This window comes from Syngnathus leptorhynchus, chromosome 1 (genome assembly GCF_054491065.1).
Source record: "Syngnathus leptorhynchus isolate UIUO chromosome 1, UIUO_Slep, whole genome shotgun sequence".
NCBI lineage: Eukaryota > Metazoa > Chordata > Actinopteri > Syngnathiformes > Syngnathidae > Syngnathus > Syngnathus leptorhynchus.
The window spans coordinates 12,484,348-12,512,094 of record NC_141195.1 but is presented as its reverse complement, the minus strand read 5'-3'; the positions used below and the strand labels follow the sequence as shown (position 1 = coordinate 12,512,094).

General features: G+C 39.9%; 1 protein-coding gene across 2 annotated transcripts; it reads left to right on the top strand.

Moving 5' to 3' along the window:
- Positions 1–23,117: 23,117 nt before the first annotated feature.
- LOC147061980 (serine/threonine-protein kinase SBK1) lies at positions 23,118–26,396 on the top strand. 2 transcript variants are annotated; one of them, XM_085916816.1, is made up of 4 exons: positions 23,118–23,267; positions 24,012–24,184; positions 25,009–25,211; positions 25,345–26,396. In XM_085916816.1, exons 2-4 carry the CDS (start codon positions 24,022–24,024, stop codon positions 25,963–25,965), a joined length of 987 nt encoding a protein of 328 aa, XP_085772942.1. In that variant the 5' UTR covers positions 23,118–23,267; positions 24,012–24,021; the 3' UTR covers positions 25,966–26,396. The 2 variants fall into 2 exon arrangements, with proteins under 2 accessions (XP_085772942.1, XP_085772932.1); XM_085916806.1 differs by having other exon boundaries at positions 23,151–23,267; positions 24,020–24,184.
- The last annotated feature ends 1,351 nt before the right edge of the window (positions 26,397–27,747 follow it).

Below are 27,747 nucleotides of genomic sequence, written 5' to 3'. Positions count from 1 at the left end.
TCGTCATCTGACATAAGATCCGGCTGCCCGTGACCCTGAACAAATGTCAAATGATTTGCTCATTCAAAGTCCTATAGAGTGATAGTCAAAGCTATTGTTGGATTTATATTAAAATAATGATTCTGCTTCTCTCGCGCCTCACTGAGGCATTTGTGGACAAGCATTCCGCACTGCCATGTGGTCCGAAACACCAAGTGTTACAAAACCAAGCTACGTTCACAGTCAGCAGATCGATGTTGCCACCGGTTCAGCGCTCGTGGCAGAGGACGATGACGGCAATAGGATTATGTGTGTGTGCGTGTGTGTATGAGAGAGAGCGAGAATCTGTACAAGTTCTGCACAAGGAACAGGACTCTTGACGTCAGAATGTGCGTGTGTGATGATGTGCAGTCGAGCAGCCCCTCCCTCCCTCGCAGCGTCCATTCATTCTGCCTGTCGGTGAGTCGTGATGCTGGGCTCCGGGAACGTGAATCATCCGCAAAGACGTCCGAGATGGGGTGACGTGGACAAGTGAGGCGATACAGAAGTGTAGCTGTGAGCCGGCAGCAATGATGCAAAGTCCCGTTGACCCCCTCCGAGCACCACCATCATCAGCACAATTGTTAATTCCTGCTGAGGGTGCTTGTCATTCAGATCCAGAGCTCTGCTTGCGTGTGACAAAGAGCCACTGGGGAGTAAGACTGCTTGCTGAAAAGAGCGTAAAGAGATACTGTAACAAGACGAAGCTGTACTTGTGAGTGTGATTAAAAGAGGGAATTCATGATTTTATGGTTTGTTTCTCAAACTGATTCTGAGCTTTCTAAGACGCCCTGCTAGCACAGATACAATGCCATCTCATCTCCCTGACACAGACTGATGATGCCTCTTCAATATTGGATTTGTGACAGCTACTAATGGCGTCATTAATAAATCATTGCAGCGTGTGCCAGCCGCATCTGTGGAGGTCACAGAGTTTGTCCGCCCCTCCTTGTAGATATGGCCCGCTGTCAGGACTCCACCCTGCTCTTCTTGCACACTGCCACACTATCCCCACAACCACAGGCATTTACATTGGCAGGAGGGAAGTAGGGAAGAATTAGGGTGGGGAGGAGCCCAGGGACCACAAGGCCTGCTAACCCACTTCCATCCGCCCAAGGCTATCTATCACACGCATGCCATGCTGGTGGTGGTTATGTAAGGCTTAGATAAAACACAAAATCATCACACACATTCCAAACAAACGACTTTTGATTATTCAATCATTGCAATTTGCATTCAACTTTGGACAAGTACATTAGCATACGATGGAGGAAATTTACACAGATGACGGATTTACAACATCCCGAGGTCATGCAAATGGAGCAAATCCTCTCGTCGTGCAAAACCTCTGAGCGCCATCACGCATAGCATGATCAGAGATTGTTGCATGCAACCTTAGTGCAGTGAGCATCAAAGAATGGAGTCCCTTTGCTTTTTCGAGGGTGTTTTGCTTTTTCATTGGCTTTAACTGCAACACAAATTCCTCAAAGAGCAGCTTCGACAAGAGGTGAAAAATACAATACAGTACAGCACGTAAGTAGTAATGTGACGTAAGCAGACTTACTTTAATATCGTCATCACTTGTCATCAATGTGGACTGATTTTTTGTGATTGCTTCCTAGCTGTAGTAAAATTCTGTTTCTGTGTGTCAGTATGAGGCACACCGCAAACATGACTATCTAGAGAAAGACTATCAATGGTTAACTTGCTCTTATCCTTATGTAAGGTTATTGTTAGCAATCTTCACATGAGTGCATAGTTAAGAAAAAGATTGACAACTCGTTTGACCCTGGAATCTGTAGGGTTTTTTTTCCCACTGATTTTTATCTTGAAATAGAGCTCTATATCCATGACCAACAAAAGACAAGTGCAAGTTAGACCAGGTGGTGATAATTTTGTGATGCATGATAAAAATAGCAGTTTGCGCCAATGGACGTAGGTGTGAACGCAGCAGACTGCATATCCACCTCCATTCAAAGCCTCTCCGCTCGTTCCCTTTAAATGTGGCTCACCAAGTTTCTCAGAAATAACTATTAACTAATAAAAAGTGTCCTTCCCCAATGCTTGATGGCTGAAGAATGATTAATAAAAATAATGATGATAATAATTTTCTGTTTTTATTGTTTCTCCATTTCTGCAATGATTCAGAGGGTTTGATGCCGAGCGTTGTCATATTTATGAATGAAATACGACGACATCCACCACATGTCTGTGGAGCTCACAATCTGTTTGCCTGTACCTCACTCAACTTCAGCAAAATTGTGGTCGACAAGCAGCACCATTTGCACCCATCGTGAGGTGGTCTGAGGAGGAAAATCTGGATTTCACATTTAGGAAAATTAAGCCCTCATACTTGTTTTCCAATTTGAAGGTTTGACTCTATTAAGCATTCACAATTTCTTTACGAGTGTAAGGTGATCTTTTAGATGGCTGTACATTTTGAATTCTCAAATACGGTGCATTAGCGTATCCTTTGTTCATGCTCCATTGAACATCGCTGTTCATCATTAGTTTAGCCTTTTTTGTAATACCTCCTATGATCATAAAGGAGATGGGATGAAAATGTTCCAACAAATGTAGAGTTAAATTTTCCCTTTTGCCTTTAAGGCAACTAGGATGAGACAATGACAAAACAAAATGGATTTTGATAACCAAATGTAAACTACCCAATTTGTTTCAATTGGACTTTAATTCTTCAAATTGATAATGACAATTGCTGACAGTGGATACAAATCATATCTGCATTATTATGAAATGTTTTCTCCACTTTTAGAGTGTCTCGTCTTTTATTTCTATTGCTATGCAAATGTTGTCAGACAATCAAGTCGTCATTTTGACATTTTGTTTGCCCTGCACAACAAGTCCATCTTAATGAATACCATCACATCACCATCATACAGTATCACAATTACATCACATCACAATTATAGAAACAACAATTCTATACAAACATATAATATATGTGGAGTGGGTATAATAAATGTATGTAGCTCTTACATTATCTGGAGCCATTCAGAATCAGTTCTTATCTAATAAAATCTCAAATAAACATTTTAAAATAAACTACTTGATACTTTGTTTGCCATTTAAAGTAAGACGCCACTCAACCGTTTGAATGAATTTTAAATGTGATTGGTCCACAAAAAAGATTCAACCCTAGGGCTAAATGTAGGAAAGTGCTTGGGGCCCTAGAAGGCCCAGACCGCCCAGCACTAGTTTACAGCAGTCTATGATCAAATAGACTAGATTCACTTGATAATGAATATCATGATGAATTTCTCATGTAAGACGGAAGACAGATGCAGTGTGCAGTACATGAGAAAAAAAGAGGGAGCGATACATCGAAAAAGGCAGCCCTGCTGGTCACCACAATGACCCTGGACCTCAAACCTTGGTCCTCAACTGCCCATAGTCATTCTCATCTCTCCTCATAGGTCACTTGAGTCATTTTCTTGATTTAGGTTTGAGGGAGATAATAAGGATTTAATTGCATGCTGGCCTCCTTCTTCACGACCTGTTCCTTGCACACGTGGACACACACACACACACACCACATGTATGCATACACGCGCACACACACACACGTCCTGGTCCCAGGAGAGCACCGTGAGGAGAGGCAGAGCTGAGCAGCTCTGGAATTCACTGATTATCTACAGATTTCCCCCGAGGGTTCCTGATTCGAGACTTGCTTCCACATGACTATTTGCAACATGAGAAATAACTTAATGGCGTGTAAATATTGCTGTAAAATTGCTCTGTTAAGAGGATATATTGTCGTTGAGTTTATTTCATCCTTTGATGACAATTTAATATTTTATTCACCTTTGTTGGTTCCTTCAATTTCCTGCGGCATTGTACTCAGTTGGGGTTCAGGGGTGGGTTACCATAAAATACTCCACAAACATTGTCATGCTCAATAAATAGAATTTTGCCCCACAAAACGCAGTATTTTTAGAAATTATGGAATAAACCGACAAGCTCTTCAAATTTAAGATTATATTATTCACAAAACAACAGCTATCTGTTCACACCCTTGTGAACTGATAATATCCAAGCAAAGTATAGCACAGTGTTGTTTCTTGTCCAGTACATAATGTTCAGTTGACCAGGACTAACACAGATTATTGCTGTGAAATGGACACTCGAAAACTGTCTGCCATGCCGATTGTATGTTTATGTGATAATAGTAATGCCTTCAATTAATTGATTTTTACAATGATTCAGTGGGTCTGATGCGCTGTTGAGATAATAAAAAAAGAAATACGATGACATCAACCACACACGCCTGAGGAGCTGTCTGCCTGCATCTTGATCACATTCACCGAAACCACTCTAGGCAGTGGGGGTTCTGCTGTTTGTAGAGCTTCTGGACATCTCTTGTCTTTGGCTCAGCTTTTGAAGTGTTTGGTAGAATTCGCAAGTGGCATCTGGGTATCACTTGACAGGGATTGCGGCGTGCTGAAAAACTTGCTCCCCATTCAGACACATTGTGGACCCAACGGCAATCTTTGATCCGCTTGGGAACAAAAACGGATTGCTTGAAACAAATGGGGCCACAAGACTGGGCCAACTATGGGCAAATGTGGAGACCATACCATGCAGCACTGTATCACCTGCCCTCTATTATCCAACCCCTGTAGCCAGAAGGACATTTCAAACTTCAATTTAAATGAAAAGATATGTGTGAAGAAATAGGAGACTGCTATATAACAATATTGTTGAAGACACACACACACACAAAGAACTAAAACGAGGTTACAGTGTTTGTGCCAGTACTTAGACCTGGATCCAGCAGAAGTGAGGTTAGTGAGTTCTTTCAGCCATACATTCGCTGGGACCATGTCAAATTAAATGTATCAGGATGCTGGACTGCCCAGCAGATTCCCAAACAAGCACACTGAGGCAAAAAAAAATCAGTTCGGGGAAAACACTATAGCCACCATTTTTGGACTACATATGGGGTTAGTATGTACTTGCATCTCTGAAATGACAAGGTAGCGTGCGTATGACATGTCTTTTTGATATTTGACAAATTCAGTTTGATGCTAATTTGCAACAATCCGCTACAATAGCTCTTTTCGGCTGCAAACAATATGCTGTATTTCGACAGCTTTCAACACTCACATGCAAGTAGGCACTCAGCCAATATGTTAATTTAGCTAGCTTTCAGAAGAATTTGCAAGACTTTTGAAGCTCCAACTAAATGATGTAATTACGTGATGTGACTAGATATGATGAAGACTAAACATGCTATTTTTTTTTTACTGTGAAAAAAACTCACTTGCTTCATTTATTTTGTCCAAGTTGGCTTTTAACATGTGTCACTAATGGCTAGTGGCAATTTGCTGCTTTAATTAAAAAAAAAACATAGTTTACTTTGCTTATTTGTGATAATTACTGATTGTATAATATTGCTCAATCATGAAATACATTTGTCTTCTTAAAAAAAACAAAAATATGCATTTTTTTGTGAGATGGAAGCGAATAATTGCATTTCATTTGATGATGCTTGCACAGAAAAAATAAATGGAGGTCTTACTGCATATCTCTCCAGCTACACGACTAGAAATAAACATTCAATGAACCTGAATAGGAAATATGTTACGTTGGAAAACACAAACAAACACAAACGCTTACGCCCATCGCCCATCCCGGCAGGCTGTCACTATCCACAGCATGGCTTCCCCCATCATTTCTCTCTTCTCATGTGGCTGCAAGCTGATTGGATAGCGAATGGGTGAGGCTCACTGCAGAGGCAGAGCAAAAAGAAGGAAGGTGTGTGCGTGTATGGGGGGGGGGGCTTCCCCTAAGCACTACTTTGCACACCCTCAGATGCAAACATAGCCACATCGAAAACCCCTGCTTTCTCTTTTTCAATGACACTTGACAACCTTGTGCAACACATACATCTGACCAAAAAAACGAGCTCGTGCTGTTCTTGTCATTCTAACCGTGCATGTTTGCCTTGTGACTGCTGCCAAGATGAAATTCCAAGTGGCGCGTGTGTATTAATTGGGAGGTCTCAGGTTTTGCTCGGCATAGTGATGCTTTCATAGGGTAAGAGGAGCCGCACTGGCGCGCAGCTGTTGAGTGCACACGTTGGTCAGGTTTCACCACAGATGAGGTATGAGTGCACCAGTGTGGGTGTTACAGTACCAAGAGTGGCTGGAGGGAGCCCCCAGTGGATCAAGAGGAGCTTATCAGGGAAACATCCCAGTTGTGATCTTATGGTGTGTGTGTGTGTGTGTGTGTGTGTGTGTGTGTGTGTGTGTGTGTGTGTGTGTGTGTGTGTGTGCGTATGTGTACATGCGTTTCATTTATGCACATGCATTTCAAGGTTATTGCAACAGAACCATGTCAACCTTTCTTTTTCATCCAATCACAGCCATTTAAGATGAATCTAATGTAAAGGGGATGAAGGTCCCCGGTGTGTTAATCAAATCACAATGTTGAAGGTCACTCATCTGATTGTCGCAGGGAATACATGCTGACCCACTGCACTTTATTATCAAGGTTCGTACACCTTTGAAGGTCACCTGAAATACTTTCAATGCAAATGTTCACATTTTCAGTATCTATTTTAAGGCTACATACATGTGTTGCAAGGTCAAATACAAGATCAAGAGGATTTTTCCAATGTTTTGCAGTCAATCCCACCTCACATATTACATAATAATGATCATTTAACTCAACATCATTGTTTATCATTTTGACAGTTCCAAATAAACCCCGCTGCATGGAAGTCCATGCAAAATGTTTCATTTTAGAGGATTTTTTCCCCCAAGCAATATGTTGAAACACTTTGAGCACAATGATTACGCATTGGGCATTTAGTTTGTAAGATGAACATGCAAAACTAGCAATGAAACTGATCACTTGTAAATAAGGAAATGAACTCACATATGTATAGCGACATTGCTTTGATGATTAAATAATGAAGTGATGATTCTTAAATGATATTTCTTAGAGCGTCAACTGTTTCAGATCCACTTAACATGGTGATGTCTGAGATTTTGACAGATTAAACACGAGTTTAGACGTGACCAAAGGTGAACAAACACTCTTTAGCTCAAATAAACAAGAGTTTATCATACTGTATGTATTTACACTTTATTCTATTCTAGTTGCTATAATAGCCGCATTTCCATATACTCCTGTTTTATTGCCATAGTGATTCCTGTGGATCCGTCCAACTGTTCCCAGCATTTGTTGCTGTAGTTGGAATTGTAGTATATAAAATAGTTTAATGAACCTTCAACTGCACTTTCTCCTGAAAACATCTCAATCTAAACATAATTCTCAATCATTTCAAGAACTTTGTCACTCTTCGTATGAGTAAAGAAAATCGACAGGATGTTCCTATCATTATAAAGTCAATACACTCAAGACACAAATAATTTGGTACTAATACAGAGCAATATAAAAAAAAGTGATTCCTATCTATTTATAAGCTTGTTATGGCAAAACCCAGCAACGATGAGAATTTGTGCAATTTGATTTTCCCGCACTGGAGAGCCAGCTGTTGTGCAGTCTTGCTAATAATAACCGAATGAATGGAGGGAGCAATCCTTATATGGAGAACGAGGCTCCATGGAGTCACAGTTATCTCATGCCCAACAATCATGTATGACATCAGTGTCAGACTGACCCTTCCAAAAAACAGGCTTCAAAATTCTGATACCATCCTCGTACCTCTCCAAGCCACTGCATGCATGCAAGTAAGCATGACTTGAAAAAGGTCTCTGCGTCAGCAGCTCCATCACAAGACATGCACGTTGGTTGTTTGGCAGTAAGCGGGCCTTCTCTGCATGGTGCCATGAAGATACCCAATGTCCACAGCAGCCACAAGCCACAAATGTCACCAACGTGAGGAATGAAAAGAAGGATGATGAGACCCACGTGTATCGTGTCTGCTCTGATTAGCTCATGTTTGACATTTTAGCCCGGAATCTTGTGCAGTCTTTACTTACAAAGAAGTGTGTGAGAGACCATCTCTATCAGGTGACTGTGCAAGCAACTGAATTAGAAAAATGATCAGCTGATTTGTTCTGATTTGACTTGGTTTGGAAACTGCGTGTAATTCTTTGCATGTGTGCACACGTGAGTGAATATGTATTTCTTGAAACTTCTATCATTTGTCTCTGTCAGAGGTGGGTAACAAACTATATTTATGAGTTACACTCATTTAATGTGCGTGCACACGTGCGTGCGTTTGTGTGCATAAACGTGTGTGTGTGTTGAGCACACAAAATTTCCTATATACAGTCAATGTAAATACAGTATTATGTTCGACTTACCCTAAGAAGGCAAATATCCTTAGGTAAACACTCATGTTTAATTGTGTTTGACATGGATGAATAAATTGCCTTTTTGCTTAATCTGCTGACTCTCTATTACATTGCTGCCATTTGTCCTTTTCAAACTGATGGTCTTAAGATTTCCTCTGACTGAAACTTGGAAAACATGTAGGAATGCGGCCCCAGAGGACTGGAGTTTGACACCTGTGCAATAGCGTATGGAGAAGGTATGGTCGTCGCCATTTTCTGTCCATACTCAGACTCTATATTGTATACAATAGACTCTACTGTATACAATACGATCAGTTGTATTAGTAACATACAATTGACTCTATCGTATACAATATATAGTCTGAATATGGACAGAAAATGGCGACAACCATACCTTCTCCATACCGACGTTCACACCAATTGGCAATTTTCAGCCTTCACTTAACCTAACATACTTGTTTTGGGAATGTGAGAAAAAAAAATGAAATACCAGAGATCATGCACACACACTAAAGAAAGACACACTTTTGTTGTAGAATTCTTTGGATGTTCATTGAGCACACGATTGCAAGCATAATAAATATTCGGTTTAAAATTTGTGTAACTTCAGAGGCCAAGCTGTTATTCTATTGACCGGTTCTACTTTATGTCCACAGAAATGGGGATGATAAAAGGGATTACGTTTCTCTGTTTGGCTGTCAGAAAATCATCTTTGCCATTTTCCTTTGACTTTTCTTGTCTTCCTAACATCTGATATAAAGTAGTCCAGCAAAGTGAATATTATTATCCTGAAATCTGTTCATAATAATCCCAACTTTAAATTCAAATGAAGATTTTGTTTTTTTAGTAATGTAAATTCATAATTTAACTCAAGTCATACTGTATAGCATCATTGTATACAGTAAAAACTCTCTCGAGGCAATGAAGGAAACCTTTGCAGGTTTGAGTTGCTGCTTATCACGAGGCCAAAGAGGATGATGGCCTTCTAGGCCAGCCCTAGCACGAGCTTTGATATTTGGATCATTTGATGTGCACAGCCATCATCTCACAAATATTACCTCTGTTAGTAAAAGGACCGGAAAGCCCCAAGGCTGAATTGAATGCAGCCTCTTCTAGGTATTTGGATTTGTCAAGAATTGTGGGTCTGTGTTGTACCATATATATACCATATAGTGTCTGCGTGGGGCTCCCATCACGTGGTCAAAGATTTTTCATTTTAAGAGACAACTCTGTTTTTGTCTCTGACTCATCAAGTTTGTTATGACCATAGACAAGCTTATGTTTTTCAATTTGAAACACAAACACATACACAAAATGCATGAATATTTCATATTGTGATAGACCAGTGAACAGATGAACATATCAAAAACATTCAGCAAGTTTTATTTTGGAATACTAAAAATACTAAGATGTACAATCTTTGCAGCATCAACATATTTCAAGAAGAGTTTCTGAAAGTTTAAGGATGGATCAAAATTTGACCCCAACAGACTATTTCTCTTTCCATGATTTACCTCTATGGAAAAAAATAATTTCCATGTCTTGGAAGATATTGTCCCTGCTCTTTCCACTGTGTAGTTGATCAAAAAAACAAACAACAATGTCACTCCATTGAAATCATTTAGAGAGCATCACTAGCAAACGTGACACGTTTCTTTCAGGCAGCACAGTGGGGCATGTGATTATCTGACCCACAGATGAAAGGTGCTAAATTTGAATCTCGGCTCTTTGGCCTTACTGTGTGGCATGACATTGCCATTGAAGAGCAAACACAGAAATACATTTAAAAGTTCAACCCAACTCAATTACCGTTTTTTCCTTTGCTTTCAATTTGCTTTTAACAATGATAGTGTACAGTATTTCATTGTGATTATTAATTGCTTTAATAATAACTGTATACAATTAAGTTGTATTAAATCAGAAATGAAAAGAAATCAGTCATTATAAATATGACAATCTGTCAAACACAATTAATTTTCAGTTTTTAATTGGATGGGATGCATATGATTCTATTGCCTTATAGTTGGGTCATTGGGCTCCATTTTGAAATCCTAATTTGTTTACCAAATACATATGTCAAAATTACTTTACAGAAGAAGCGAAATGCTGACATTAGATATGTCTTACCATTAAATAGTCAATTTGTGTGTCCGTGTGCATGTGTACGTGCGTGTGAATGAATGAATACACACACGTGCACACACATGCACATTCATGCACACACGCAAGCGCACACACACACACACACACACACACACACACACACACACAAAGAAAGACACCCCCACCATTAAAAGCCTCGGGTGATCTACAGACATTGAGGCGGTCATCCAGGCGGGCCATGCACGCACACTCACGAGTTCAATGAGGGCGTTTGAAGTAGGGGGGTAGCACACAGGGGGATTCATGTGAACACTTTGGGGACCAATGAAAATCCATCATTTACATATGAATTGTGTGTAGGTTTTTGTGTGTGTATGCGAGGGCGTGTGTGTGTGTATGCGTGCGTGCGTGTATTTGTGCGTGTGCATGTGCAGGCATGTTTGAGTAAATGTGTCAGTCATCTCGTAGCACTTACGGCTCACCACAGTGGAGGTATCACTACAAAGGCTGGCAGCCTCCTTCAGCCTCATCACATTGTCTCCTCTGGCCCTGTAACAACTCAAATTTCCCATCATCTATCGCGCCACTAAAGTGCACATAAGCCCTTCAGCTAAGAAACACCTTTATTGTTAATGATTGAATTGTGCATTTGTATGGCAAAAAAAAATCAATGAATTCTCAAACCTTTTGCTCAGATGACTAGAGTAACAGTTGAAGAGAAGAAGATGACAAAAAATAAAGACATTGTTGAATTTTCACCAAAGAGCCTTTAAAAAAACTGCCATCATTTGGGAAGGGACCACTGTTAATTTCATGAGCCAATCCCTCAGCTCTTGGCCACTTGGGGTACAAGAGTCACTGCCATCATTAGTATGCCATTCATGCGAAACAAACACAAGCGCCTCTGCTCAATCCTATAGATTTACATTTTGCATGCACACACATTAGCGCTTTGCAGAATCTCACCCAATTACAGCGCCATAAATTATTGCAATGGGGGAAAAAAATCAATTAGGCAGGCAACAATAAATTAATATTACGCTGAATTTCAAGCATGTTATTTTACATGAGTTGAGATAGGATAATTGGATTTAATGGAAAATTGGGGGTGCTGGGGAGGGGATACGCTGCTTCTTACAACAAATGTTGGAATAAATGAGCAGAATCGGGATGATGAAACAATCATTGCCTTCATTAGAAAGAAAAAAAAAATCTTGTTTGGAATGTTTATCTGATATGATCCCCACACCACCACCACCACTACATGGAAATTGTTCAGATATGATGCTGTGCTGTGACAGTAAACGGTGCGTATTGTTTGAAGACCACAATTCAATCTGGGAGTTTATTTCACCCTTTTCTAGCATCTAAATAAAAACCATTGAGGATGTGTAAATTCTAATTGAATATGCAATGCTATGTCAATATTATACGTACTTAATAAATTATGGTTCAACATTTTAGCTGTCAAAATTCTCAACAAATTCTCAATTTCTGTGATTTAAAAATAACATTTAGAAGTTATTGCAACTCCTTAAAAGCAGAAATAAAAACCTACTAGTAGTTCAACATAGTCATATTTATTTCCCATTCCCGTGTCTGAATGTGAGGTGGTTTATTGCTTTAAGCACCCCAAAATTGAGGTCGTCCCTTAGGTCATCGTCCCCCTTTTGCCCCCCTACTGAGCTTCCAGTGTCTGTTCCCACACTTTCTTTGGGGTTAATCTTCACTTCTTCTTATCCTTTGTTTTCTCTTTTATCTGTCCTGTCTCCATTAGTTCACCTCAAGAAGAGCTACAGACACAGGCCTATAGACCGACGGCCTTGTTCCATTCACCTCACTCTCCCGTCTCATCTCTTCTGATCTTGTCTCTTTCGTTTTTGCTAAGCCCTTCACTGATTGTTGTGCAGCATGTCCTTTTTACTCCCCCAATGCAAATGGGGCTTGATGGGGTCATCCAGGTCAAGCACTTCTTGCACACATTGTGGCAAATAAATGTGGTCACCTCAGTGATCTGTGACTCTCTTTTTTGACCTCCTCACCTTCGTTGTGGACCACTAAGGGTAACAACCGCAATTCTTGCTTTTTGCTGAAATTGCTTGTGATGGCCCTGTGTCAGGTCCAACCGGACAGTGCACAAACGTGTGTGCTATATGCTTCATATTTGTCTTTTCTATACATACTATATTGTGTACTATAACGCATGTTATATATTGCTGTCTATCTTGTGGTTAATAAGCAGATAATATCGTCAGACATCGTGTCCCTGATGGTCCCGTGGTTAGGATGCAGAGCTTTCACCGCCTGCGGCTTGGGTTTGATTCCTGGTCAGGGAACCAAACACATGTCAGTGTCTCCCCTGTGTCGGTCCTAATCCCGGGTAAATGCAGAGGGTTGCGTCAGGAAGGGCATCCGGTGTAAAAACTGTGCCAAACAGTTCTCATGCGAATCATCTGGACAAAACCAGTTGTTTCGCTGTTGCAACCACTTCGGGGAAAAAGCCGAAAGGAGCTACCATAATCAGACTGACTTGACTTGACTTTTGTGCCAACTGCGTGGGTTCAGTTCCCAATTAGTGACGGTGTGAGTGGTCTGTCTTCATGTGCACCCTGGAGACCAGGCCAGGCTGTTGTCTGCCTTTCAACCAAAATTTGCAGAGATAGGATTCTTTCAAATGGATACTTCACTTTTCAGCAGTAATAAAAGTTAAAATGTCATCTAAAGTTATGATAATTTTATAGTTTTGTTATTTTTCATGTACCTTAGGCGATGCATTTTGCCATTTGCTGTTGACACAGTTCCTCAGTGTCTTTTGTTGCCTTGGAGAATGCTGTCGGTAGTTTTATCGGGGGGTACTTCAAGAGTGCGGGGGTACTGAAGCTCCTCTAATTATTTTATATTTTTAAAAGCAAAACACATATGACTTGACTTTCTGGGGTTCAGATTTAGAATTTATAAGTAGGCTATTTCATTGAGTGCCCTATGTAAAAACTGAGTTAAACCACCTGGGCTCCTGCGCTTCAGGCACTTTTTACACTATTTCAATGCGAAACTCTCAGAGCAATGATGAAGGCCTGCTAAATCTTGTATGAAGCCCAATATGTTGTTTGGGAAAGATCATGTGATATTTCATGGCATCTTTTATGAGACATCACATCTGCAACGTTTTAATGCTTTTGATTGGCCATCCAGCAAGACTAGTGGCCGACGGTCGACCACTCACAAAAATGATTTGCCAATCCCTGTAAACTGTGCAACAGTTCACTTGGGTTCAGCCACGTCGCACAGTGTGTTGGGCCTTGATCTGGCATCATCTCTAACTTTTTTTTTTCACAACACAGCGTGTGTGTAGGTAAAAAAAAAAGAAAAGAAAAATAATTCCAGACTTTTTGTTGGCCTCCAAGTGATGATTGGCAAGTAGCAAGTGTCGTCTTTGAAGTGGAAAAAGGAAGGAAATTTTCCCTCCTCATGCCACTCCCTTTGTGCCTCAGTGAACTTGCTCTTCTTGGAAGAGACACAAAGGCTACAGACCATAGAATGGCAGCAACTACAGACAAATCTTTTCACCAGCGCTGACCGTTGGAGCCACCAGCCCAGCGCTCTCTGCGTGTGATGTGTCGTGGCTGTCTGCGTGCACCCCCAACTTGTTTCATCTATGGCTTTTTTCTTTCCACATTTAAACAAACAGGAATGTGACCACCAGCAGATTGCATGTTTCTATTGATATGATTATGAAAGGAAGCGGAAAATTAGACAGTGACAAACAATTACAGTCATTCCCAAACTTATTGTTTTGACAAATGTAAAAGCAGTACTAGTAAAATAGCATAATTCTAGTCCCGCTGTGCACAAAGATGTATTGCTGCTAGAGAATATACTTTCTGGAAAATTTCCATGCGAATGCTGAAATGTCTAATGAAAACCTATTGACTCATCTTGGATGACACTATTTTTGATTGACATTGGCATGATATTGAATGAAAGATTTTGAATGATGTCGAATGATGTAGAATGATGTGGAAGAATATAATATAGTAGTAATCTTAAAGGAACATGACAGGGCACTACAACAAATGTATATTGCCATCATGAATCATGATGGTTCATTAGTTTGGTTAGCATTCCAGGCCTGTCACACGACACTCTGCAATGACAAGCGATTCCTGAGGTATTTCTATTCCCAGTTTACATTCCTGACTTTGAATAAAATAGATTTGAAAAGCAAGCCAATCCTTGTCATTATATTTTGAAAGCAAGCTGTCTCATACACTACATGACATTTTTTTTTTTTTCTTCAAATATTACATTACATTTATGATTCATGCATTACAATAAAGTGTCTCTCCCTAAGGCAAATGTGAAAAAGCCGAACTCTTGGGAAAACTTCCTAGTTCACTTCCTTGGTTATGACCTCCAATCACTCAATCCCACCCACAATGACCCAGCATGGGAATTCCAAAGGAGGGGGCAGTATGGGGGCTGCCAGCAGCATTCCATGCTTCACGCTCAGGCAGATCTGAGAAAACAAAAGGCAGGGAATAAAAGAAAAGGAGGGAGAAGATGGAGAGATTATGGGTCATCGTAGGAGCGGGAGGACACGCTAGGGAAGGAGGATGTCAAACAAGGGAAGGTAATGAGAAGACGAGCCATACAACAATCTGAAGGAGCCCCAGAGGGAGAGTGGAGGCTTATAGGCCAGACTAGGCTCTTCTTCCCATGGAGTGTCCAGACGCTAGACCACACTGCGTCGTGTTTTCTCACAGCACTGCCCTCAAACATCCGTCACATCCCATTACAGTCGATGCAGGACTCCCAAAGAGAGCTGGAAGGGCATGATGAAATTGGGGTCAAAGTGAATTTAAAGGCTTCTGATGAAGGCTCTTGGGTTACTAAATGTCTCATGGAGCTCAGACCGTTGTCTCTCAATTGTGATGGCATCTCAAATTTAAGAGCGCAAACATCACTTTTTCAAGATTGTTTGTCTCTAACTGGTTTGATGGTTGTCCTGAAAGAACCCCCAGAAATGAGAATGAGTGTTTTAACAACAAAATGAAACTGTGAAGAGCAGCGTGAGTTCATTTTACATTGTCAAGGAGCAACATTGTCAAAGTGCTTTGAGAGAGGTGTGAAAGATGCAAAATAGAACAGCCCCCTTGAAAAAGAGGGGGAGGTACGTGTACTTTTGGTCTTGCCAACAATGTCCTGACATTTCTCTCCGAAAGAGTGTTCTCACACCTTGGGTAGAATGACCACTAACAAGTTGCTTGGCATCAAGCAGTTGTAATCAGAAATGGTCATGCACTCACCAACCACACCTGTCAACAACATCAGCAAAAACACACATGGGACACACACAAAATAAATGTATGTCTATTTTTGAAAGATGTTTAGCTGGGGTGCTTTAGCTCAGTCAGAAATCTCTGTGGCTCCAGTCAAACCAGTCCAGCATTTTATTTGATATTCTAAAATGTATTTATAAAATATTTAGTTTTCCATACACTCACTCCTTCCACAGAAGGAGAAAGATGGATTTTTCCTAAAAGACAGAGTCGAGCACAAACCACTGTGTGTCGTCATCAGTCCAAGAATGTATTCAAACAGATATGTATGTGTCTTACAGTATGCTTTTACGACGACAAGAAAACTAAAAAGTATTTAATGACCCCCCCCCCCCCAAATGCTAGAATTGTATTAGTATTAGAAGGACATTTTAAAGGTGCACAAGGAGGTGGGGTTACCCTATGCTCCACTTTACCAATATTTGCGCATGTTCATACGTATATGTAGGCTGGAAATAATGACACTCAAACATCAATGTCAACTGAGGGAGAGATGTGTGGATAGTGAGAATGAAATCAATACTGTGGGACTGAAAAATTTGGCTGGCAGACTTCCTTCCATGTTACCCAGGCAACCTGCCTTCCAAAGGGAGCGACCCACTTTGACTGATTTTGGCATTCCCCTCTAGCTGGGCCAGACTAACATCATCCGGTTCTACACGTAATCAAATACACAAGCCGGGGTAAAAGATCCATAAATGTAATATTCATGCACACTTCTGCGATTAATCGATCAGATATTTTTCTTTCTGTCACATCAATTTATCTAAACTTGAATCAGATGCCTTTCACAAGCACAGTATTTTATTCAAGCATTCATTTCTTGAGCTGGATGAAAAATTAAACGTTATTCATGTCGAACATTCTAACGACTTGTTCTTAGTCTTCGGCATTAGTAATCAGTGACGAACATGAAATGAAAAAGCTGTATCTACGACAACGCCGAGCAAGAATGACATACTTTTCCAATCAAGATGTATGCAGTATGCTCCACGATCGATCGATACATAGATACATAGATAGACTATTAATGTTTTTTTTTTAAATCACTGCAGACCTGTGGTTGGAGACCACTGCTGTTCAGTGCATAATTTATGAAGGCAAGTCAATTTTATTGACATAGTGCCAGTTTAAAGCAATAGCTAGTCTAAAGGCACTTTACATATGGAGCTAAACAACAATAAAAGCAAAACCTTCACACATGAAAGAAACCAACTGAATGGGATTGAACATGAGCATGAATTTCCAGGTGAATGATTTAAGAATATTTGCTGTCATTAAAATCCAGATTGTTACTTTGATGCTATAAAAGTTATGATTGAGTTTGAATGAGGGTGAGAAACCTTGACAGATGTATCAAAACATACCACGTGCATGCACTAAGGCCAAATTCCTCCAAAATGTGGGTGGAGCCTGAGCCGCTCCAGAGGTTCCATTCTGGGGATTCCAGAGGAGCGACCTTCCCGCTCTTATCAGTGACTCGTCAATTTGGAATGAGGGACTGGAAAATGTCAAGGAAAGCTTCTGTTACAACACATTCTTATGCAGTGACTACAATGTTATTGGGATTTTCTTTCTAACCTCTACTCCATTTATTTTTCAAATCACATGGTTTCTTTTTCCTTCTCTTTCTCTCTTTCCCCAGTAGGTGACGCCCCTGCTTCCAGTGGTGCAGCACACAGCCACATAACTCCTCAGATTACACCGGAGATCCATTTCTAGAAAACCAATGCAACTCAATTTTGTATGAAAGGTCCAGCACACCAAAGTTTCAACGTTTAATTTGTGCTAATCCAGTTGTCAAATTATAATCTTTTTAAATATGTGCATAAAAACACTGGTATGACATCCAGGGATGCACCCATTTTTTTTACCAAACTAGGGTTGCAGGTGCCTTTAGGTGTGAGATGGACATCAACTTGTACACCTTTACCCTGCAAATGTAGGGCATCTATTGACAAAAAAACATGAATAATCCCATTCACACTTTAAGACAATTTCTGAGCCTTCAGTGTAAGTCTTTGTTTTAGACTTGCTAGACTTTAGACTCGTATATATTTATGAATATATGTACATATATATGATCTCTTTATTTAAGCAATGCAATGTACAACAACAATATAACAATATAATTATATAACCATTATTTTAAACAGTTATATGAACAATATAATATATTCAGTGTAAGTCTATGTTTTAGACTTGCTAGACTTTAGACTCATGATTTCTTTATTTAACAAACGCATTTTACGACAACAATAAAACAATATGATTATATAACCATTATTATAAACAATTCTATGAACAATAAAATATAACAATTTAATGCATGTAACCTAAAGTGGAACACAAATAAATTATATACGCAAATTAACTTTTCGCTGTGGTGATGAGACAGACAGAAAATACTTTTGTTTACAAGAAAAAGGAAGTACGTGGCCGCATGATCAGATAGTGAAACTCTTCTGGATGGAAGTGATAAAGGGTGTTCTTTGCCATTCTTTCACCTGCTCACTTTCAGCAAGACCCCGAATAAATTATGGAAAAATACCTAACCCTAACTCTAACCCTTACAGCATACTTGAGAAAAAGCAAAACGACTGCCAATGTCAAAACTCAAGGAAATATTTTACTAGTGTCAGAGCGCCCCTTGCTGGGTAAAGTAGCATCAACCGTGTATCATTATTCATATTCCATGAAAGCTTGTGTTTTCTGCCACAGAACAAATACCACTTGATCATAATGATTTATAGAAACGGTGCAGGTGCTTTCTAAATCCATCCATCCATCCATTTTCTGTACCGCTTCATCGCCAGCGGTGATCGGGTAGTAGGCGGAAGACATCCTGAACCGGTTGCCAGCCAATCGCAGGGCACACAGAGATGCATAACTATCCACACTCACACCTAGGAGCAATTTGGAGTACTCAATTGGCTTACCAAGCATGTTTTTGGGATGTGGGAGGAAACTGGAGTGCCCGGAGAAAACCCACGCGGGTACGGGGAGAACATGCAAACTCTACACAGGAAGAGCCTGAGATGGAATCGAACCCTCACCCTCCTAACTGTGAAGCGGACGTGCTAACCAGTGTCCTACCGAGCCGCCTGCTCTCTAAATCGACATGCAAAATTAGTGCTTGCAAGAGAGTTGTAATTTGTCCATAAAATAATAAAACACATTTATTTTGTTTCTGAAGTTCCATGAAATGTTAGTAGAAATATGTATGTCTGGTAAACAACTTACAGGGTTTACAATATACTTTTCAAAGAATATATATAATATTTATATCTATGGTTGTCTTTTAAAATATCAATCTTGTGGTTATGTGTGAGAAAACAAACCCCTCTGTCACTACTTAAAACATGAACTTGCTCTTTTAAGTACACCAGAACAAAAACAATGGGGCGAAATAAACACAAAGAAAAGGGAAGAAGAGGGTGTGAATGTGGTCTCGCCTTTACATCAGGTCAGCAAACTTCATTCCTGGAAGAGTCAAAAGCTCTCATGACTCACTTCTAAAAAAACACTTCCTGTTTTGACTGCATATGTTTGATCTAGAGATGTACGCACAAACAAACTTGTAAACTGTGCATGTCCTCTCAATGTACATTCACATATAGGACATAATGCTGTATTGAAGTTTTGAAGTCTGCAGCTTTTAATGTATTAGTGACTTCCCTCCCGGGGCAATGTGATTACAATTATGCTTCATCTCATATATGTACACTCATATCCCGTTTCTGTCCATCCACCTGTCTATCCATCTAAGAATTGTTTCCTTGAAGGAACGAATTGTGCCTACTTCGTCCGTCTATACATCTGGTTTAATTAACCAATTTGATGAAAGAAAGGCTGAATGAAATGAAAAATAAGTTTAACAATCTTGGTCATGAAAATGTTCTGCAGGTCCAATTTAAGAATAGAGATGCATATGATGGTCAATGGGCCATATTTGACCAACCCCAATATGCAATAGCAGTGGGAAACACTGCTTCATCCATTTAATTTATCGCTTAGGGGCTAGGCTAGACCTCTTAATTCTTACAAATATGTGGGAACAGTTTGAAGAAAACTCTTTTTGTTGCCAATGCACAAGGAGCCACAGAGCCTCGCTTTAATTGCCGAGGAAAGTCCTTACATCCAATGACAGACTCTGGCATGTGCATTAGATGCCGTTGTACATGGCGCAGGAATAGCTATGTAAAAGATTGCGAAGTAAAATTACTGTTTTAGTGTGTTTTAGTGCTCTATAAATAGTTGAAGTAGAGTTATGGTATGACCTGTCAAATCTGTGGCGTTTGTATGGGAAATGTGCACCCCCTTGTGGTATCGCTCTACATAGAAATGATGCAGTATGAGCTATCGGGTGATGGGGCATGATGGGAAAATATACCTATTAAAGTTATACTTATGGTTAAAGGAGAGGAAAAGCCATTTGGTGCTCAACATTGTGCTCCTATTTGAATAAATATTTTAAATGTTGTCTACTAAATTATTATTAAAGGTCATTTGAATATATATATTTTTTTTTTATTTCAGAAGTGCACATCAAACTGGGTGCCAGTTGCACCAATGGGTAGTAGCTTCAAAAAGCTCGGTGACCCCTGTGTTACAACTTTTTCTTTCAATTTTTACAAATCAATTTTTCCCAAGAAAGAAGCATAAATAAATGACAATCAAGAAATACACTAATATGTCTCTCTTCCAGCAAAGATAGATATGACTTTGTTGACGAAATAAGTTGTCTTGAGAGGGACAACTCTCTAAAGGAATGATGTCTCTGAGAGAGAATCTTGGCATCAGACCACATCTTGCAGCCTGTCTTCTCACTCCATCAACACTCATAGTCATAGTTTTCTAGCTTGCACTTTAAGGCCCGTCTTAATGATACGTTTCATCAGTGGCATCCTATAGTACATGACACTTTGAGTGAGCTCAGTTTACTGTTTACCATAGCTTACAACCATAATTATCGCTTCAGCTCAGCTGTTTAGAGACAGAATGTCACTGTGATGCATCTCGCAATGTGGACTTCACAGTTTGTGCTCCACTCTGAATACGTGTATATGTGTAGCGATAATATGTGTGCTGCCCGAAAACTCCTAATTTATAAATTCATAAATGTGTACCCAATAATGTGTGTGTCTTTGTTTGAATCTGGAGATATACATATAGAGTGTGTGGACAGGACTCGGACTTTGAGGACTCATTAGGTCAGGCCAAACTGAGGTACTTTATTCTGAGAATGATCGCGGGTGTTAAATGGACCTTTACTTTCACAGCAGGTGCTTTTGCCAAGTGCGTCCAAACATGTCCCCATTTTACTCCGTGGTGTGTGAACAATTTCACCTTTGTATACATAGCGTGAAAGCACACACACGCACAGCCGCACTCTAAAGCACATAAAACCAAAGTGTCTGCAAACCAGACAAAATGTCAAAACATGAATACACACACAGAGTACAACCTCTAATGGCCTGCATGGGGCTCAGTGCAGCTGTCAGATTGGATGTGTGATAAGCTGGACACTTTTGGAGATGATGACACAATATTAAAGTTCAAGCCCTGTGCCAAATGTCATGTATCATTCATCCTCCTGCCCATTTGGACATGTGTTCAGTACCAAAACTGAACAAAGCATTCGGCAGTGTTATGTCAAAGTTCAGTTTAATATGTCCGTTTATACAATGATTTACATCTGCTTCAACTATTCACCAACAAAATTAATCAAGAACCGTGCGAGATCCAAGATTTAAGGAGTTATTGTCAATTAGTGAGTGAGTGAGTGAGTGAGTGAGTGAGTGAGTGAGTGAGTGAGTGAGTGAGTGAGTGAGTGAGTGAGTGAGTGAGTTAGTTAGTTAGTTAGTTAGTTAGTTAGTTAGTTAGTTAGTTAGTTAGTTAGTTAGTTAGTTAGTTAGTTAGTTAGTTAGTTAGTTAGTTAGTTAGTTAGTGAATGACACTAATGAGTGAATGGATTCGTTAAAGTAAAGTAAAGTAAAGTAACTTCCCATGATGTCGATTTGTAAATAATGTTTCCCGTAGAAATAATAGAAATAAACGATTGCAGGGTCAAAATGTTACCATTGTTAAACCTGTAGTAACTGTACTGCTTTTAAGTATAATTTTAAGATTCTTAACTGTCACACAAATGGAAAAACAAGTTAACAAATGCTAATAGTAAAACCTAAAGTCAAAGGTATGCTAATGAGTTTTAATATTATGTCCTCCAGATTTCAAATGCTGATTTCTCAATATTTTACTTTTTAAAATTTCTTATTCCTTAAGATCTGCTCTGCCCACATAGCAAAACATCAATTTTCCTTTTTGAAAACTTACACTTGGTTTTGTCAAAACACATCATAATAGTTTTATTGAGATGCAGAATCGAAGAAAAGAAAATGTCTTAAGACCCTTTTGACTGCTTTTCATTTGTTTCGTTTTTCAAGTTTTCAATACAGCTGTTGGCTTTAGCCCAACCGAGCCCTGAGCCAGAGCGACTGACACATTATGATCCCGCCCGTCCTGCAAGTGCCAACGAGAGAAAACACAAGCGTACTGTATCTGTTTCTTTGTGTCATCAAGTCCTGCACATGTTGATGCCTGTGTTCCAAGAATAGAACCAAGGGTCACAGTGCTGAGTGGCTTTCCATAAACTGCCCCCCCTCCACACACACATACGAGAGTCTACAAGAACGTCCCATTAGGCTGTGCCCAAGTTGTAGTATTGCAGTATGTTTTCACAGTAGGAGGGCACATATTCCTCTCGTTCGGGGCCATGGGAGCAACATTCCCAAGGATTCCATATTAATGAACATGTACTCAACACTGTGCATGGATGATTAAAATTGAATGGTAGAAGTACATCATGGTAGTTTTTTTTACACTCTTTGTGCATATAAGAATTATCTGTGATTTTTATCCCTGAGAATAATCCTTTGAAAATGAGTGAAGTAAAATAACATTAATAAATGCAATAAAATGCAAATTGACTCGATATAGTCCTATAGGCACATTTATGCATTTTTATCATACTTGCTGTATGCCTAATAAATGAACACATCTTTTTGTCAATTCATGCAAATGAAATGCTAATTTGTAATCTATAAAATGCATGCATGAAGTCGTTTAGGCATAAATAACAAGACTCACAGCAGTTGTCGATATACATTAGCATATTGCGATGTCCTTTGTCAGTAAATAGAGCTTGTAAAAAAAAACAGGTATAGCTTTTACTGACTGCATACATTAAAACGTAACCATGTCGACCGAGAGGATGTGTATACTGTGTGTGAGTGCGTAACTGTTCTTCAAAGAGACTGTTTGTAATGAGCTGTCAAAGCATGCAAAGTTCTCATTGTAGCCACTGAGAGTTGAGCTATGTGCTGGGCAGGGAAAAGCTCTCAGGTCCCCTCGGTATGTTCATCCAAGCAGTGGCAGTGGATGCGAACAACATACTGTATTGACATCGTCTGCTTTGGTGCACTCTTAACTACAAGGTGTTTGAAGAGTTTGGTCTACGGTAAGACTTCAATGTAAATCTACTGTTTATACTTATTAGGATTATGCTCAGATTATCAAAGTAATTCACAATGGCATACTTTCTTATTGCTATTGTTCTAATCATGGATGTAGTTGCCAGTTCTGATCTAATGACTAATTAACATTGTCTTCTTTGGATAGCATCAATGGAAATGTAACAAATGCATAAGTTCTCTTGTCTAGCTCAAACATGGAAATATTTTTAATAGGAAAATACGTGCTTTGGGTTACTTAAAAAGTCTTTTTGCAGAAAACCTTTTAGTATTTTACTGACTAATGATTGAAAATAAAGTTGCTCATTTTGAAGCACAGTGCTTTACCTGATCTAGATCTGTCCCTTCATACTATGAATAATATAAAATAATATTAAAAAAAACTCTAGCTGATTATGATGATCATTCAGGTATATCTGTTAAAACGAGGGAAGTTTGACAGCAGTTTTTTTTCTCAGACCTATACCACCACTTTTGATACGTAATATTTCCCCACAAAACAGTGTCAGATAATGGAAATATACCAAAATATAAATCTTCCTTAAAATACATAATGTTAATGGTAATTTCTCAAATTCTCTTTCCTGGTGGTAAAATGGCCACTAGAAGGTGACCAATACTCGTTTCAGCTGACGTTACAAGTGATGACACTTTTAAATAAGACAAAAAAAAAAGTCTTGGTACCGACTTTTGAGAAATAATACGAGTATTTTCTTTGTTGTTCTTATGAGTGGGCTAGAGATGATGGAGTTGGGCCTCACTGATGGCAGCCTGATTGATGAACTGATGGTGCTAACGTCCCAGAGCCTCACCCAACTGGAGATCAAAGAACACTTCAACGTCATCAAAGAAATTGGTCGAGGAAAATATGGAAAAGTGCTGCTGGTCACACATCGCTTCAGGGGTACGCCTTTGTAATCGCTAACCATTATATCAAATACAATAGTATGTTTGTCTTGGAACCTGTTCTCCTGAGACTTCAGATAATACAAAAAATTGTGTGTGACTAAATAGAAAATAAATACATACTGTAGATAAAGCAACTGGCAGTGTTCATACTACAGATCAATTGCATGTTAAATTTCTTCCCATTTGTGATATGTTTTAAAAAAATCTTATCAATGAGGACAGTACAATTCAGTTTTGGTTTTTTTTTCAAATTCAACCAATGCCTCTTTTTTATGTACATATAAATCGGACATGTATCATTCAGGGCTGCAGAATCCTCAAGTCTATGTCTTAGACTTGAGCCGGACTCCTTGGCATTTGACTCTGACTCTTCTTGGACTTGGACATTGGACTCGCGAAATATTTTAATTGACGCGACCAAGTCCTAGGCTTTTGTGTTCATTCATTAGCTTTGAGTTCTGCACGGTTTTGCAGCCGACTCTCACTGCATGAGTGTGAGTGCGGATGGTTGTTTGTCTCTGTGTGCCCTGCGATCGGCTGGCAATCGGTTCAGGGTGTCCCCCACCTACTGCCCGATGACGGCTGGGATAGGCTCCAACACGCCCGCGACCCGCATGGGGCCAGAGCAGGTCGGAAAATGGATGGATGGATTTATTTTTGTATAATGAATTACTTTGTTTAACAAAATGTGAGTGTGTGAAAATAAGTCTTAAGTTAAGATTTACATATTTCTCTAGCAGTAGGCAAATAGAATCAGTTAATTTGCTAATGTTTCTCATTTAGTAGAAGGGAGATATTTTATACATGGATTTTGCGCAGGGACTCCCATGGCTTTGAAAGTCATGCCGAAATCCTCAACGAAGCTGCAGGGATTCCTGCGAGAGTACTGCATCTCCCTACATCTGTCCTGCCACCCCTGCATCGTGGGCCTCTTTGGCATCGTCTTTCAATCTAATGAGCACTACTGCTTCGCCCAGGAGCTTGTCATTGGGAGGGACCTATTTGCTGTCATTCAGCCTAAGGTATGGCTGGTAACTGAGCAAAATATTGAAATAGAAAACAAAGTCGGTTCATTGTGTTTTGGCAGAACTTTAGCTGAAGAACGTATAGCCACCCATTCATTTGCTATACTGCAAAATCATTTATCTGTTTCAGGTGGGCATCCCCGAGTCAGCCGCTAAACGTTGTGTCGTCCAGATTGCCAGCGCTTTAGAGTTCATCCACAGCCGAGGCTTGGTCCATAGAGATGTTAAACCTGAAAACATTCTCCTGTTGGATCATGACTGCTGCCAGGTCAAGCTGGCTGACTTTGGTCTGGCCCAGAAAAGAGGCACTCTGATCAGTTTCATCACAGGGACCCTGCCTTACATGGCTCCTGAGCTTTGTAACGTTGCTCTCCAAGAGGGCCAGAAAGAAGTCACTGCCCCTCCACTGAAAGTGGAACCAAGTTTAGACACCTGGGCCTTTGGGGTGCTTATATTCTGCATCCTGACGGGCTACTTTCCTTGGGAGTGTTGCACAGACTCAGATGACTGCTACCAAGAGTTTGCTGACTGGTCAAGATTGGGTGAAAATGCCAACACTGAACAGGACAATAATCCTCAATTGTGGAAGAAGTTCACTCCAGAAGCCATGGAGTTGTTCACTAAATTGCTGGCTGTGGATGCAGAAAAGAGGTGCACTGAAGGGGTGGTGGGGGACTATGTAGGCAAGGCCTGGCTTAAGAAGAAACATGGGATGGAGCAGCAGATGTCAGTAGAAAAAGACAAAGAATAATCCTGGGCATACAGAGCTGACCAATACAATGTCTATTTGCACCATGTGTTGAAACCATGTACATCTATTGAGCATCAGTCCCTAAGTATATTTGAAAATGACTGAATGATTTAAACAACCATGGATTTGTCCTTTGACTTTCCATTTCAAAACATGCGACTACCTAAAGTATTGTGTCATGTAATACCAGGTTTGTATCCTTGGACCTACACTAAGTTGCATCTATTGAAATGATTGTACATCCTAATTCAAATTCAAATTCAATTCTTGTTTGTACACGTGTATACTTCGTATGTGTTTTTCTTTAGCATGAAAAGGGTTCAGAAAAACTTTGCCACATTTTTGTTTCACTCATTTAAAAGTAAACCAGTGCACTTTTTAACTACGTGATATGAAGGGAACCCGGGCCAGAAATGTTTCACAAGTGTAATAAATAAGCAGGCCAAAGCCCTGCAGTATGCAAATGTTCTTTTGCTGTCTTCTGTTTACTTAATAACAGCTTGGCACAATACTGAACTCTTTGGCTGGGATGTGCATGAGTAAAAGGACGTGCTCATGGGTGTTGCGATAGCGTAGCCACCAAGGTCACCCTGCTGAGTGAAAATCTAATGTATCAAGTTAACACATCACAACATGTTCTGCATGAACTGAGTAGGCTTAGGAATGTGATGTGTCTAAATCTGAGTACCGTAATAGATGCAAGCTACCATGTTGATGCCGCCATGTCCGCCAGCATGTACCAGTGCCGTGGTCCGACTAGCATGAGAATAAGACGGTTTTCTTCCCTGCCTCTTCTTTGTCTGGCTCGCAGTCTGCAGGTTCAGGTTCACATCTGTAGCCTTCCTGTACTCCAGCTTCTTTTCGCATTCTTATTACAACCTCAATTTAAGACACCTATTCTGTGTAACACAACACCAGGTGAGCTGGCAAAGATCTTCCAGTAGTTGACGGCGACATTTGTTTTTTTTTGTTTTTTTGCAAAGAAGATCCTGCACATGAGCAGAAGGTCAGCCATCTTTGATTGCCACCTTTGGCAACTACACTAGGTCAGATCAGAACATGGATGCACCATTGGTTAGCGCCAATGTGGGTAGAAATGGACTCTATTTGCCGGCAATCAAAACTTTTGAACGTGGCGCGCACACATCTCCCATGTGCGGAAAAAACTGCAGTGTTGTCACTGCTCCGTTTATCGTGGAAATGAATGATGTAAGCGAGTACCCTCATTAAATACAGAATGAGCTGGTGATAACAACTGGCGTCCTGAATATTTTTGCGGATCTCATGTATCACTCTCCACTGCCAATCTTTCATGCTGGGCATTGAGAATTGAGTGGGACTAACATTCCAGTCTCATGTAATTGTTCAGCTTTTGAAATGTTGATCAACTGCTAAATATCAATGCCCAGTTTGCTGCATGGAAGTCCTCAAATACAAATGAATAAGGACCAATAAGAAACGTGAACGTGTGGCAGGGAATAATAGACACCTCCTCAGACGCAAATGAAAAAGAACTAGCAAGAAGTGTGTGCAATCATCAAATAACACTCGGCAGAGATCGAAATTGAAAAACAAAAGAAAGGCCAGTCTGCTTAGTGCCATGTATGTGTATATAAAATAATACTGCGCAGAGAAGATTGCAATTCAAATATGATAAAACCACCCTCAAATACACTTTTTGAGTTTGTCCTATATACTTTTTTTTCCAGAGAAAAACAACACGATTGTATTTTCTTAAGCTTCTTAAAAATAATATTCCATTTTGAAAAATGTAAGTTCATA